The sequence below is a fragment of the Camelus ferus genome, chromosome 14, assembly GCF_009834535.1.
Source record: "Camelus ferus isolate YT-003-E chromosome 14, BCGSAC_Cfer_1.0, whole genome shotgun sequence".
NCBI lineage: Eukaryota > Metazoa > Chordata > Mammalia > Artiodactyla > Camelidae > Camelus > Camelus ferus.
The window spans coordinates 10,689,121-10,705,134 of record NC_045709.1 but is presented as its reverse complement, the minus strand read 5'-3'; the positions used below and the strand labels follow the sequence as shown (position 1 = coordinate 10,705,134).

At 45.6% G+C, this 16,014-nt stretch overlaps 1 protein-coding gene across 1 annotated transcript in view; it reads left to right on the top strand.

Moving 5' to 3' along the window:
• The window catches only part of LOC102510749 (guanylate cyclase soluble subunit beta-2), a 57,211-nt gene continuing 41,197 nt past the window's right edge, over positions 1-16,014 (top strand). The window contains 3 exon segments of the mRNA XM_032496797.1: positions 1-21; positions 2,417-2,490; positions 15,231-15,325. Coding sequence (XP_032352688.1) covers positions 1-21; positions 2,417-2,490; positions 15,231-15,325 — 190 coding nt within the window.

Sequence of the window (16,014 nt, the reverse complement as noted above, 5' to 3'; positions counted from 1 at the left end):
ATGTATCAGGATGTGGGCAAAGTGAGTTTCTGAATTTGCAGAGATTAAGTGGGAAGCGATCATAAATTCCAGGGTCCGGTGCAGTCACCATGTGCTGGTCCTCCAAGCCTTCTCCCACCAGGGGCAGCAATCGGCCGGGACCACCTCCCCGCTGCTCAGTGCTTGGTGCTCTGTGGGTCTCTGGGGTCCAGGCCCTCGTGCTCCGCACCTGCAGAAAAGGCTCCGCTGTAGTGTCGGCCCCTCAGGAAGAAGTTCAAGGTCAGCCTTGGATGTGTGATGTCACCTAGAGCATTCGCCCCCGAGTGTGGAGGGGGTGGGGCAGCTTTATTTTTTACCCCCTATACAAATAAGGGCCCCATCGTTAGCTTCTGGCCTGGAGGCCGGGGATCAGCTCTGAATTCCCCGGGGGCCGCCGCACCTCTACAAGACAGGCTTCCGCAGGTGTTAGGGATTCTCCCGAACTGCAGCGGGCAGACGCAGACGGGGTGTCGCGATCGCTGGGTGGAGACATGGTAAGCTGCTCTCAGCATCTGTCCTGACTTCCCCTCAGCTTCCATTTGTCCAGCAGGCGCAGTAAATGCAATGGGGAATGTGCAAAGTCATCAGATGTAGCTAAACCTTACTCTTTTTGGACTTTAAATAAAAAGAAGCAAATTGCTTCTTTTGAATACTAAAGTTTCTCAAGAATGTCCTAGTTACCACCCAGATAGCCCCCCAAAATCCCATGGGGTTACAACTAGCAGTGGGCGGCTGGATACCCCCGTGCCTGGGTTTTCTTCCTCACACACTAGGAGACTTAGGCACGGTGTTTTCGCTGGACTCTTCTTCGCAAAGATTACTAGGGTGAAGAGTTACTATCTTTGTTAACGTTGGATTGATTTTAAATGCCTGGAGGTATTTAATGATTTTCAAGGGTTCAGATATGAGGCTTCAGTTCAGTATTGATTTATTCAGTAAGTATTTATTAAATATTTTCTATGTCCCGGGGACTGTCTTGGCACTTTAGTCCAAATATAGATAAATTATATCTACTTCCTGGTCCCAAGGAGCTTGCAATTTAGCAAAGGAGAAGGGGAAAAATAGTGTATATGTACATATACATACACACATAATGTTTTGTGTGTTTTGATAGACAGGTAGGTAGATGGTACAGATAGATAGGCAATGTGTGTGTGTGCAGCTGATGTTTCAACAAGACAGTCTCCTGGTGATGAGGACACAGAGGGGACACATGGAAGGCCGGCCAGTGTCCAGTGCAGGGACTGGGAACGGTCCCAGCAACAAGGTGGCAGAGTAAAGGGGAGAAAAGACCATCAGAGCAGTGCCGTCTGCTTGGGGAGGGCGGGAAGCACTTGGGGTGAGCCCAAGGTCATAGGAATAGGCAATGATGTATGTTCCATTAAGACAGTTCCAGAGGGTGCTCTGAAGGCCAGGTGGGGCTGTGGTCACACACGGGGCAGGCAGAGCCGGGGAAAGACGGAGGGAGGAAGGGGAGAGGCCGCATTGTGGTGGGGAGCTGGAAACACAGCCAAGTAGGATGCACATTCTGTTCCCAGAAAAGAGCTGCTGGGGGTCAGAGCCCCTCCTTTCTGGTGGCATTGGCCCCGTTCCCTTTACGAAATCCCCATGGATGAAAAGTCGAACTTATAAGATAAACCTCGAGGCTGACATCTGTGAGCCGGAGGAGTCTTCACTTTTTAAAACAGAGCTCCCTGGGTGCTCTCAAACAGAACCTCTCCTCCACAGGCCCCAGGTTAGGAGCCTTGCGTCGGGGACAGTGGGTGTCCTATGTGGGTCGCTTTGTCCCTCACTCAGCAGAGGCATTCATGGGCCTTCTTTTTTTATTAAAAAAAAAAATTTTTTTTTTTAATCTGAAGGAGGAAAGAAGGCAGGTTCGAATGAGCAAACCTAGCAGAAAATTCTTTTTGTTAATTCCAGTGCTTGCTCCTTATGGTGGGTCTCTGTCTCCTTTTACTTTCCTCCACTTTTTATGTCTTCCTCCACAAACACATCCAGTCCGAGGTTCATTTTTAGAAAGAAAAGAAAATCGTTCTTTCCCTGCCTTTTTGATGTGACAGGGGGTGGGTGCCCGTCCTGGTCCCGCTAAGCCCTCCCTTTGCCACCCTTGTGTCTCTGAACTTATTCTAACCAAAGGATTCTCCATTTCAAGGATGATGGCAATGAACCTCTTCTAGTTCTAACCCGATTTCAATGCTTTCTTTATGGAAATGACTCTTCCCTAGCTGGGGAATGGGCACAGCCACTAAACAAGGAAACCCACGAGGAACAGGGAAAAGGTGTAATTCATTTCCCAGGAGGATGCATTGCTCATTTCCTGCAAACGATTACGCAGATGTCTCTGACCAGAGATTCTGTGCTTCCTTATCCACGTTTCTCCTTTCGTTTTGTGTTGCAGTACGGATTCATCAACACCTGTCTGCAATCCCTTGTGATAGAGAAATTTGGTGAAGAGACATGGGAAAAACTGAAGTAAGTATATTAAAGGAAAGATGAAGATACTCTGGTACAGTTGGTCAGCCTCCCGTGTTTTGCAGGTTATGGGGGTTTTTACTAACTTTCTGATTAAACCAGTTAGTTGTGACTACAGAGATCAATTACAGTTCTTGAACATACCAAGTAAATACAGAAAAAGCCTGCTATTTCATAAGTCTTTATGGAAGGTGTCAGTCTCAATTCTTAAAACCAGCCTTAAAACAGGGTTCCCATGTGAATAATACCAATACTATTCTACTTTTTATTTCACGAGTGAGTGTTTATTTGTTCTTTTTAATCACAGAAGAGAAAGCAACTGCATTATTTTCATGGCATGTAAATGAAGCTGTTAAAATCCCAGGGAAGAGGGATATTCCTTCTAAATTTAGTCAGAATCCCTCCGTAGGTGTTCCTTAGTTAACCATGACCAGTTTTTCCTCTCTGCCTCTGTCTGGTAAACCCTTAACGCTGTTGTTTACATCAGAGTCTCCTGTCTGATTTTTCTAATCCTGTGCTGTCCCTCTGCCTCCTTTGAGGTTTCCTGGCCTTGAAATGTTGAGGGATAGGGCTGAAGGGGGTCTCAGAAACCTACTGATCCTATGAAGAGGTAGGAACTGAAAAATATGGGAAAATGATTAGCTTCCTCAGTTAATCAATGACATGCAAATGAAAACAATTAGGCTCTGCTTTGCCTTATTAAATCTCCAAAAAATTTAAATGATAATAACCAATTCTGGTTAAGATGCAGTAAAATGGGTAATTGCTGCTGACATTGTGAATTAGTGCAGCCCTTTTGGAAAGCGACTTGATAACGTGCACCAAAAACTATGAAAATGGTGAAACCCTCTGTAATTTCATTCTTCAGTATTGATTCCCTTAGAAACACATATACTTTTATACAACATGTATGTATGTCTATACATATATGCAAAAAGATGTAACCTTACGTTTATGGGTAATAAGAAAAAGTTGTCTTTAAATGTTTAAAAGCAACCAAACAAATGGAATATCAAAAGAAATGTGCACCATTATTCAGAGGATTGCAAAGATCATGAAGCAATCTGTAAAATTTTATGACAATATAAGTAAAAAAACCAACAAATAAACGAACAAAAAGACTCTCCCAAATAAGACACAGACTTACATAGCTACTGGGTAAACCACACAAAGGGGAAAAAGAGAAAGACTGAAATAATGATTCATAGTAATTGAATTAGAAAGATAAAATACTGGATGACTGACTTTCCCCTCTAATACCTGTATGTTTTCATTGCTTTTGTAATGTAAAAACAGTTTAAGGTGCTTAGTGCAAACTTCCCTCATCCCCCCACCGCCATCTGAAAAATAGAATAATTAGAGCTGAGAGTTCTGGAGACTTGTAAGCCTGATACTGAGCTGAGGAGGAGCCAAGAGGTTCCCACAGCCTCAGCCCCTGCTCCCCGAGACAGCAGCCAGCTTCCCACACGCGTGGGCCCAGAGCCCTGCCTCGGGAGAGGCATCCCAGGCAGCTTCCACGGCATCCCTGGGGTAATTCAGTTAGATATGCTGCAGGTTTGGGTGGGAAAAAGGAGCTCTGGCCTCATCCAGGCAAATAATACACATTTCCAAGTGTTTCAAGGAGAAACGCTGGATAATTGCAACCAGAGAAAGTTTGGACCAGTGGGCCCTTGAGAGATCATCCTGCCCAGATCTCCTCATTTTACAGGTGAGAGAAAACTAAGGCCCAGAGAGGTTAGGAGACTTGCCCAAGGCTGCACAGCAAGTGGTCAACAATGTCAGTATCTTGAAGTGCTCCTGTTCAGTCCCCTAAGCTGCCTTGGGAACAGAAGCATTTGAAGACTTCTTTTTTTAATGGCTATTACATTGTAAAGGGTAAAGTCAGTAAGAAGGGCAAGGGAAAGGACGGTCTCAGGTGGAGCACATGCTTTGGGCCAGGCCACTTCCATAATGATCTGATTAAGCCCAGTAAGGATACTACAAGACAGGTTTCAGTCTCATTTCACCCAGAGGGAAACTGAGCCCCACAGAAGACCTTGCTGAAGGCCACAAGGTTAAGTTCCAGGGCTGGGACTCGAACCCAGACCTGTGACTGCAAAGGCTCCTCTTTCTAAAAGGCCACCTGCTTGTGGGGGAAGGAAGAGCGACTGGTAACGCAATGAATTTCCATTCATACTGAGTCTCTGGGGGAAAAGAGCCACTGTCTCTCTAAGCCGAAATGTCTTGAGCTCCTGTGGTCTGCCTGGTGCTGGGAAAACCTTTGGAGCATTAACGAATCACATAAGCCATTTTGCCCAGGTGGTTTTGTAATCTGTAGAAACATTCCCTGTATACATTCCCTGTATACACAGGAACTGGCGCCAAGGGCCCACATCAGATGGGAAACTGGCATCACTGGCTTTGCCACAGGCTGGATGGGAGCAGGTCAGCCACAGCCCGGCCCCCTCCACCTGCCAGAGGGTTAGCTGCGCCCACCAGGGTGTGGGCAATCTTAAGAGGAGGAGGAGGATGGGAGAGGTGGCGAGCACAGAGGCTGTTGGGTGGACATTGCGCGGTGGGGTAGAGTGGAAACCCACTTAGGGAACAGGGTGTTTGCACTCTGAGGGGCACCGGACACAGCCATGTGTCCTTAGGAAGTCATGGTTGGTTTCAGAAGGGACTCTGGAGCTACAACAGATGAAGCCCAGATGCACCCAGATGTGACCCGGGTGTTTCAACATACAAGAATAAAAGCAGCTAACTGCATGGGGTCGTTGCAAGTGCTAAATAACACTAACAAGACACTTGGGGGAAAAGATGCCTGGTGAGCATGCACCCTGAACAGATGTAAGCTGTGTGGGTGAAACTGGTGCTCACCCTTTTCCAGGTGTGAGTGCTCAGGGGGCTGGGGAGCATTCGAGGGGCAGTGGGCCTTGCTCCCACTGGACTGGACTTGAGTCCTGGCTCTGCTGCATGGGACTGGCCATTTCACCCCTCCGAAGCTCTGTTCCCTCACTGATGAAAGGGGAAAAACTCATCTGTCTTTCTGGGTGCCCTGGAGTACATAGTAGGTGCCCAGTGTCATTCCCTCTCTGATATCCACGTGCAGCCTTGGGATTAGATTACATTTGACATTAATAGGCACCACCTTTGCTGCCGGGCAGACAACTGTGCCTTCCATTGTGAAGAGGCAGGTGTTCCTCTAGGGTGTCCTCTTTGCTCAGAGGAGACCTGGCTTCCTCAGATTAGCATCGTTTGGTGGATGACGTTGCCTCTGCTCCTCTTTTCAGACTGATCCCCCTGATACAGATCAGTCCAGACCTGCACTAAGGACACCCATAAACACTAGTGACCAGCCGGGAGAGGAAGGGGGTGGACAGACATTTGTTGATTGATTTTTGACTTATGAACCTTGCACATCTGAACTCTTGGTTAGGACCTTGAACCTTGGCTTAGCTGATGACCCAGAAGAGTCCGTCCTGACTAGGAGAGAGGTCAGGGCTCTGGAAATAACCAGAAGTAGCTGGAGCATTTAGATATGAGTGGAGGTAAAGCAACAAGGTGTTCAGTCTGCCTGTGACAGACCCCTCACTGTCCCTTCCATATGGAGCAGACATAGCATGAATGGCTCCCGGGGCCTTGACAGGTGGAGATGTTCAACATACCTTTGCAAATCTAGGGAAAACCCAGCTTCCCATATGTAAGTAGCTGGAAGAAGCTTTTTCCATTTGGAGCCCTTGGGGTGACCTCACTGAAAGGAATGGCCCATTTTCTCTTCCTGCCCCAGACGGGTATTTCTCATAGCACCGCCAAACAGTGAGCCCTGGCATCCACAGAGACTCCATGGTGATAAGGACATTTGAACAAGGGGTGTAGGGAAGGTGTGAGGGAATCAGAGAAACATGTCCAGGGACAGAGAACATGGTGGGGCCGTATCCCCAGTCTGTGTCACTAGGTTTCACCTCTTTCTACCAATTCTCTGCTTAACTGAGTCTCAAAGGATATGTTTGTATACAGAACACTAGACACCTATGTGGTGGCACTGGAAATGCATCTTTAAACCAAAAGCAAAAGGCCTAACCAGCTCAACCAGCTATAAAAATTGCACCATATTAGCAGTCATTAAAAAAAAAAAGAGCCTGCAGTGCAGACAACTCAACTTATAAAATGCAAATTAAGGCAAGGTTATTGGTGTGCAAAAAGATTTCCTTCAGGCTGCATTTAAATAACAAGTTCCCTGGTGCTTCTAAAATAGAATTTTACCTGGGAAAGAAAATCCCATCAATTTCTATACAAATTTTATGAAGAAACAATTAGGTCAAATGGAGTATGTCTCCAGACTTTTACATACATTTTATTTTATATGAAATAATCAGAAACAGATGTTTCTCCTCCTTTGCCTGCATTATTTATTTCTCTCTCATACAACCTTGATTTATAGATTTCTAATTATGACCACTCTTTTATAACCTCCTGGCTAAATCCTTTGTCAAGACTTAACAGTGAGAAGCAACTAACTTACAGATTAAGAAGAATAAAGCCCCTGGAGTCAGAGAAACTTTAACATTTTGCTGGGATCATTTACTCGCTGTTTGACTTGAGCAAGTTTATTTGCTCTATGAGTATTTCTTCAGCAACTAGTACGTGCCAACCAGAATTCCCAGCACTGGGAATAGTGATGAAGGAAACAGATGAGCACTCTGTTCTCTGTATTCCAGTGTGGAGTGGCAGACTATAAACAAGTAAATAAAAATAAATAAAAGAAACCTTTTAGATTGGGCTAACTGCTACAAATGAATAGGGTACTTGCTAGTGACCCAGGAGAGAAGTTGCCAGTTTCCCTGAAGTGATTAGAAAAGGCCTCCCAGCAAAGGTGAAATTTGAGCTGAAAGGCAGGAAGGAGCCAGTTTGAGTCAGGGAGCTATGTGTGTTCCAGGCAGCGAGCACAGCAAGTGCAAAGGCCCTGAAGTGGGACTGAGTTTGGTGAATTTGAGACTCAGAAGAAAAGTCAATGTGGCTGGTGTGAGAGTCTGGTAGGAGACGAAAATGAAGAAGTTGCTAAGGATCAGACAATATAAGGGAGAGGAGACAGAAAGGAGTTGAAACTGTATTCTTGCAGTAGGTTACAGAGGTCCCTGAGCCTTGGTGTCCTCGCTTGTGATGGGGGTAAACCATTGTGCTGACTTGTGCCCTTGTGAGGACTGGGTTGCCTAACATAGGGGAGGTGTCTGGCACTTTGGTTGTGGAACTGAGTCCAGGAGTTTGCTTGTAAGGATCAGTCGTTAGTTACTCCTGAAGTTTACAGGAGTTAAAGGATTCAAGGGACTCACACAGTCCAGTTGCAGGAAACACAGAGAGACCTCAGAGGAAATGAAAGAGCAGAAGGACTTTCTCTGCTTCTGTAGCTCTCGTCATATTTATTCTCCTTTCCCAGCTCTGTCCGCAAGTCTCTTAATTTCTGTTTCTTTCACACTTTTCTATGTGCCTTTGCAATTCAAGAGGTCACCATCATCCAATTGACTCAGTTTCTCAGTGTCTCAATTCCAGATGCCCCAGACAGGTTTTGATGGGCCAGCCTTGGTCAGGTGCCCACACCAAGCCCAATCAGGTCCTTTGGAGGGTAGGGTCCCTAAGAAGAAGTGGTGATTAGAGCCACTGTGACTGGCATGTCTTCTTCACTGTGTAAACAGGGCGTGGAGAAGGGATGAACGGATGGATGCTTTATGTATGCAGGAAGGGGTGGTGAAGAGATGAATGGTAGATGGGTGATGACAGCCAAGCCCAAAGCAATCTGGATGGGATGACATGTCTTCTCTCTGCGTCAGGACGGGCTTGAGGAGGGGTCATGGATGGCCTTGGGAGGGTCTGAAAACCTCTGAAATCATCTATGAAAATGTGTGCATGTGTCTACTTGTATTTTCTGGGAAGAGGACCCATGGTATTCATCAGACTCTCCAAGAGCTCTCTGACCTAAAAAGTTCAAGGCTTCCCACCTACACGTTCTTGGACTTTTGTTCTTACTAAATAAGAAAGGCTCCTAACATTCTGGCATCTTGAAAAGCATCCCTTCAAATACACTAAGAAACTATCTGAGTCAGAAACAATCAGGAGGTTTCCACCTGTACCTCGTCTGTTCCACTGACTCACCAAGCCTCTTACTACTTCCTAAGAGGCAAGAGCCCCTGCTCCCTTCACGTTCCCTCCTTTTCCCATAAATAAAGTCCAGTTTAAAAGTAGCTGAAAGCCGAGAGTTTCTTATTTTTTTTTTTAACTTTTATCGAGGAATGCTACCTGTCTCACAACTCATACTCCTTTTCTGGCCATCAACACGTTTATTGGTTTGTTTGGTTGCCTGAAATCATAGGTGCTGAGAACTAAAAGGGCCCTGAGAAGTCACTTTGGTCAGGAGATCTCAACTGAGGGACTTAATCCCTGAAAGATTATCTCAGACTATCCAAGGGCTTAGAAAATTTAAAAATACATATTTACTATTATGCTATATATAGAGACCAGAAATTGTTTTTCTAATAAAGACCATTGAAAATAAAACTTGAGAAATATTGTTTAGTGGGAAGAAATGGCAGATAAAGTTAGCAGGAGAAGAAACAGTTAAGACTTGAAGCTTCTGTCATTTGGAGAATGACATTCTCTCCTTTAAAAGAGAATATAAAATTACAAATAAAAATTTAGTTACAAAAGTACTTAGGTAGAATGAGAAAAAAATATTAAAAGCTGACAGATAACCAAATATCAAAAGCCCCCAAAGTAATAGTTACTTATTATCAGTATCATTAATTAACTATGGACCCACTTTTGTTATTTTTTTTTACCTGCACCTTTGGCTGCTTTTGGTTTGCTCATTCATATGACAGTAATTTAATAACATCATTTTCCATATAGAGAATGAACATTCCTCTAAACATGCTGGCTAGAAATTGTTTTTTATCATATTGTATTTTTATTGTCAGCTTAGACAAATTTCTCTCTGTGCATCGATACCTTTTCTCAGCAGTTTCTCATAAAGGCGTGATTCTTTCCTGGTGGCAAGTCCTGGAGGAACACCAGCCTTCATCTCTGTCTCACCTGCCTCCCCCCACCTGCTGCCAAGTGGTCTGGGATGAGGTGTTCCCCGGTGAGCGAATTGTGGCCTTTCCTTTGGATGCCTGTTTTGGGGGCCACATTAAGGGCTGGATGCTTTTTGAGTCTTTCAAGGGGAGGTGGCCCTGGGGGCTTGGTGGCCTACAGTCCCTCCCAGACACCCAGGACCACCATCAGGGCATACAGGGCTCCCCCTTCCCAGGCTGGGATGGCTCCAAGCTCGAGGGGGCTGGGCAGGGCTGATTCCTCCCCAGAAGCTTCAGCCTCACTGGACTCCAAAGTAAATTTGATTCTCTCTGGGTGTGAATGAGAAATTCTCAAACATTTTGGTCTTAGGGAGCCTTTTTACTCTTAAAAATCATCGAAAACCCCAAGAGCTTTTGTTTATTTATTGGTATTCACTATATCAGAAATTTAAGCTGAGAAACTTTTAAAGGTAGCTATTCACCTAAAAATAGCAATAATGAACCTATTACGCATCAGCATAACTAACATGTTCATGAAAAATAACTGCATTATCCAAATAAACAATTAGTGAGAAGAGTGAACTATCACTCTTTTTACATTTTTGCAGATCACTCTAATGTTTGAATTGCTAGAAGATAGCTGAATATTCTCTTCTGCATCCTGTCTGCTGTGATCTGTGGCTTTGGTTGATCCACATACAGAGAATATAGGAGGAAATACTTTAGTTCTCTTTTCAGATATTTTTAGAGATTCTTTTAAACTTCTCCAAAGCTCCACAAGTGGTCGTTTCTCAAAGATGAGTTATGACATTGAGTGCGAAACCACACCAATGACCTTTCTCGGACCCTATTATGTGAAAGTCCCGTGGCCTGTGTTACACTTTGAAATAAATCTTTTAACCATCATTTTTGCCCTGTCATGCATTAGTCATTTGGAAAATAGCTCACCGAGTTATGCGGCTCTTATGAAAGGTGACATGATGTGGCACATTATACAATCTCAAAACCACATTCGTCAATATCGCTACAATCTCATGAAAGCCTCTTAGAATTGGGGAGCTAATGAGCTCCCAGTAGCAGATGCAAGGTTTCCAAAATTCCAATTTTCACTTGAAAGCTGGAGTTTTTATCATTGGCAACAAATTCTGTCAGTTATTTCCCTTGAAATGACAAGCTAACTTTGTTCTTTTTTTTAAGAAAATGTCTGCCAAATATCCAAGTCTGAGTTACTCGTCTGTCAGTGGTTCTTTCAAGCAGCAGTGATGTTCCATGAAAAAAGTGGCTAATTCGGTTCACAAAAACAAAAAAGTAGCTAATTTCTGGAGGTGACCCTCTACACGTCTGTGTACAGCACAGGTGTGTTACGTGTACATGCAATTCCCACTTTGTCACCAGTGTTCAGAAGATGTGTCCTCAGGGCCAAGATGTAATAAAACTGATTTTTAAAAATTGTGTCATTAAGGATGATCCGAAGTGAGAGTGGCATTTTCTCTTCCTTCTTTAAACCATGAATGTGTGGAATGAGAAATACAGTGTCTGCTTAGTACTGACTAATGCCAGCGTTATTCATGCTAAGGCACCAATGGTTTGCCCGCTAATGCTTTTGCACCATTAGCACAAATATCAACCAGTGAAAAGGGCAAATAATGCCTTGATTCTAGTATGGAAATGGCTTTGACCTCATGGACCCCCTGAAAGTATCTTAGCAACCCACAGGGGTTCCATGGAACACCGCCTGAGAACTCCTGGTTTAAATGCCAGAGTTTTTCTCAGTGAATCACATCATGTGTTGTCTGGGAAGAGTGAGGGCAGGAGATGGGAGGGATGTACATCAAAATCTTCATGGAAACATTGACTGAAACTATTGTTGTAAAGACGAAGAAATGGAGACATAGTGAGATTTGTTCCAAGTTATCCAGCTGAACTGTGGTAGAGCCAGGATTAGCTCCCGGGTCTCCTGACTCACAGACAGTGAATGTGTAAGCTTCTGTCAAGTTAGGTCTCTCATGTCTCCTCAATGTCTTATAAAGAGCCAACATGCCCCTATTGTGTGCCAGCAAGGGCAGGTGTTGAAGACATGCAGTCAAATGACATCTCCCTGCCCGTTGGGACTCTGTAGTCTAGGGGGCATGTGGACCTGTCAGTCAAAGCTTGCACGTGCAGCTGGTGGTAAGATGGGTAAAACACGGGGAGTCTTGGGGCTCAGAGGAGGAATGCCTGCATCTGACTGCTGCTCAGGACCAGCAGAGTTGGTGATTCTTGGGCTGAGTTGAGAAGGAAGAACAAAAGGTAGACAGAGACGAGGGAGCGAGGGCCCTGTCCCTGGAGGGAGAGTCCATGGGAAGGTGGGGAGGGAGGAGCAGGCATGGCTGGAGCTTTGAATGACTAGAGGAGTGGGCAGGGGAGAGGTTGGAGGAGAGGAGGGTGAGGTTCAGGGGTTAGGTTATGGAGGACTGTCTGTGTCAACCCTGGAAGTCTGGACTCATCGTGAAAGCCTTGGGGAGCTGTGGTCACCTGCTGGAGGACTGGCTGTGGGAACGGGCTGGTGCTTCTTCCAAATACCACATGGTCAGGGCACCAGGACAAGCCTCCTGATTCTCGGCGCCTCACCTCTCCCAGCTACACCTCGGGTCTCACAGTGACACTCAAACTTGCCCCATGAATTCCCCATCCACCATAAGGGAACTCTTGAAAGAACAATTTCCCATGCTTTAGGAGTAATCCCATTTTCTTGGCCTGAAACTTGCTACAAAGTGCTATTTATTTTTCCTGTGGGCTTTACAGCTCACTCCGGACCTTAGAAACCATTACATCAGTTAAGTAATGTCGAACCATGTAAGATCTATCATTTGTAATCCTTTGCCTTGCCAGACTGAATCCTAGAAAGTGTTTCTGAGCAGTGGTGTCCAAACCTGGAGAGTCATCAGAGACAAGTGGTTCAAAAAAATACGGATTTCCAGACACCACCTCCAGGGCCCAGGAGTCTGTATATTTATTTTGCTCCCCAAGTAATCCTGGAACAGACTGACTGGCCCTGGTTTCCTGCCCAGATATTTTGGGTACTGCTAGTTGGAACCAACTAAAGAGGAACATACATTTAATGGCTGACGATCTTAGTTAAATATTGACTCAACAGATCTCCTGATGTGACTGTGTGACCACCTACGTGGCTGGCATTTTTCATGGCACAGGAAATGCTCTCTTCTGTTTTTGGGCTAGGAACGTTGACCTCTTACTTCATTTTCCATGCTCGTTGGTTTTACAATCCCCAGTCTCTTCAGAATGCTTTCTGATGGACATTTCACTCCTTTTCTTCTTCCCAGAGGCTTTGCCATCTCATTAGAAAGATATCGATGGTTTATATTGTCTATTTTTTAATTCCTGGTGAACATATTGTTTCACTAAAGCACTTCGAATGACTCTGTGCAGGTGTGCGCTGACTCCGTGGGCAGCATTAGAGGCAAGCCCGTGGGGACCCGTAAACAAGGCTGACAATCTCTGTGTAATTGTAACGGTCTGGGGGCGTCTGGCATTCCAGAAACGTGCGACATATACACGAACCATATCCATCTTTGACACTGAAGTATTATCAGCTCAGCCTCCAGGAAGGAGGAGGCTGCCAGACCCAGACAGGGACGCACGGGTGGTCCCGCCAAAGGCTGGGAGAATGCCACAGAGTGTGCCCCGTTCCCAAGGGTCCTGGAGATGACGTCATCTTTCTGGGGCCTTTGGAACAAACTACGACAACAGGTCAAGGTTAAATTTGGGTCTTACCCATCCTGTTTCTGTTTGCTCACAGACACAGAAGCAAGGCACAAGTTTTCACAAAGGCGCATGGGCCCCAGGGAGGAGCTGGGGATGATGGCTGTGCAGCAGAGAGCACCCTGCTTTAAGGAGTGACAGTGCTTTAGATCCCCTATAGGCCCCAGGCCCCACATCCAGCTCCTCAGAAAGCTTCATCAGATGATGCTTAGAGACCACTGTCCGGACGTGGACCCAAGCAGGAAATCTTACAAATGGAGGGAAACTGAGGGAGCTTCTAGATCCATGCTGTGCAGCTTCGGGGACAGCCCCCTGGGGCTGTCTGAGGACTCCCAGTGAGCGTGCACTTGGGGGAACCTGGATCTAAAACAGATTGAGGAATGCTGCTTTCACCGACCACCTCCTCTATTTTACAGGTAAGGAGATCGAGGCCCAGAGAGGGGAAGTGACTTCCACTCAGGGCTCATTTGTGTCAGGGATTGTGTGAACAGTCTCCTGCCTCCGGCCCCAGCCCCCCTGCGGGGCTCCAGGCCACCTCTGTGTCCTCATTACTGCAGCCCCTCCTTGCACATGTGACAGGGCTTCCTTTGCCCCAGGCTCTTTCCCTTTGGTCACCCTATTTTATCCTCATCAGTACTCCTGTCAGAAATGCGGGACAGGTGTTATGACCCCACTTGACAGTGAGGAAGATAAATTCCAGAGAGATAAAGGAGTGTTTAGCCCAGAAAAACTGAAAGATTCAGGAATGAATAAGGATCTTCAAATATAGAAGGCTTGGCACCTGGAGGTGGGACCAGCCCAGTCTGCATCTCCCCAAAGGGCAGAACTAAGGCTGGCTGCAGCAGCAGATCCATTATCCCTAGAGGAAAGACATCAGAGCTCAGAGCCAAGCTCCTCCACTTGTCAAGTGTGTGATCCTGGCAAGACACAACTTCTCTGAGCATCAGTTTTCTCAGCAGTATGAGGGATGATTAGAAATAACCTGTCGTCTCTGGCCGAAAGCAGAAGCTTAGCAAATAGAAGGTATGCATAGGGCCCAGAAGAAGGTTTCAACTCAACGTAAGAAAGGACTTTCTATCAGAGAGAGCAGTCTGCCTTGCAGAGGGGTCAGCTTTTTGTTAGAAAGAAACTGAGTTATATAAGGTGGGAAATTGGACAATGAGGCCATTTCTCACCTCTCCCAATTCCAAGATTCTGTGATGTGTTCTGGGATAAACTCAAATGTTCTGTGCTCTTCTCTGTTCTTCAAACATGCTCTCTGCTGCCTCCAAGAGTAATCTCTCTGTCCAGAATGCCCCTCTTTGCCTACTCATTCTTCTGTTTAAATGAAACCTCCCTTTCTCAGGGAAGCATTCCCTGACCAGCCTCCTTTCCCCTAAATTGACTGAATTGCTAACTACACTTTAGTGTTCACACGAGGACCAAGCCAATAGTGCAAGATTAAGCTTCTTTTCACCAGGCCTGGTTGGCCGTTGCAAGACCTAAGGCCAGCAGTAGCCCCTACAACACAGCCAATCACACTGCAAAACAGTGAGGTTCTCAAGCAGCTGCTCTACCTGCTTCAGAGAACGAGGCTCCACGACCACTGAGTTTCAAGTTCACCACCACGTATTCGGTTCTTAACACGTGCTGAGCACAGTGTCATTTGCAGGGGCTTCAAAGATAAGTCACAATAAGTCACCTCAAGGAACCCAGTCTAGAGGGTGAAGCCAATAATCTTGATAAGTTGGGGAAACACACAGCCTTCTGTGGGTACTTGAGAGGGGAGCTCTTGGCTCAAAATGAGGTCCAGGGAAGGCTTCTTTGGAGACCTGACACCCAAACACTCCAGTGCTTCCCAGAGTGTTCTTGTTCTAGCTTGCTGGGTTGGTGGATATACTCCTAGGGCAAAGCTCCCATTGCTGGGTTTTCATTGCACCTTGATTTATCTTTCAGAACTTCTGCAGAAGTGCAAGATGCCTTCATGACTTACACAGTGTATGAAGACACCATTACCATCAAGCTCATCCAAGAGGCCTGCAAGGTTCTGGGTAAGTCTGAAGAGGGCTTTTTGGTCTCCTGGGGCTGCCATAGCAAAGCACAGTCAATTCTCATCACTTGTGGTAGTCCTGGTCTATCAAGTCTCTGCACACCCTGAGTTAGCAAATACCAAGCCATTGTTCTTCGAGGAAATACACGGTTAGGTTCCTGAGATCCTCTGGCCACAACATTTCTATTTTCATAACTAATAAAACATATGTTGTATGTGTTTCTTTTTTAAGACATCTTATTTCATATGTATTGTTGATTCATTACCCTTGAACTCACAGCCAACAGCACTGTAACTCATACCAGAATGCATGTGTTTTTCTAATGCAGGTATTTTTCTGTAAGGCACATCACAACTTCCTTGTGCTTGGGAACACTAGACAGCACTTCAGCACTGTGTTTGGGGGCATTTTAAATGCAGAACCACCAACAAAAAGTACAAAAATGCAAAAATGTGCACTAAATAGGCTGCTGAAAGGACACTTGTTTATAGTCTGAGAACCGAAACCAGAATGCAGAGCATTGCCCTGCTCAGCCTTAGCTGGAAACATGCTTGTTGGGTGACTGCACTTTGTCCCTGCTCTGTACATGTCCATGCATGACCGCGAAAGCTCTGTGAGTGTTGATCTAGAGGGTGACAAACACACTTTTTGGAGCATGTAAATTTGCAAATACAGAATCTGCAAATAAT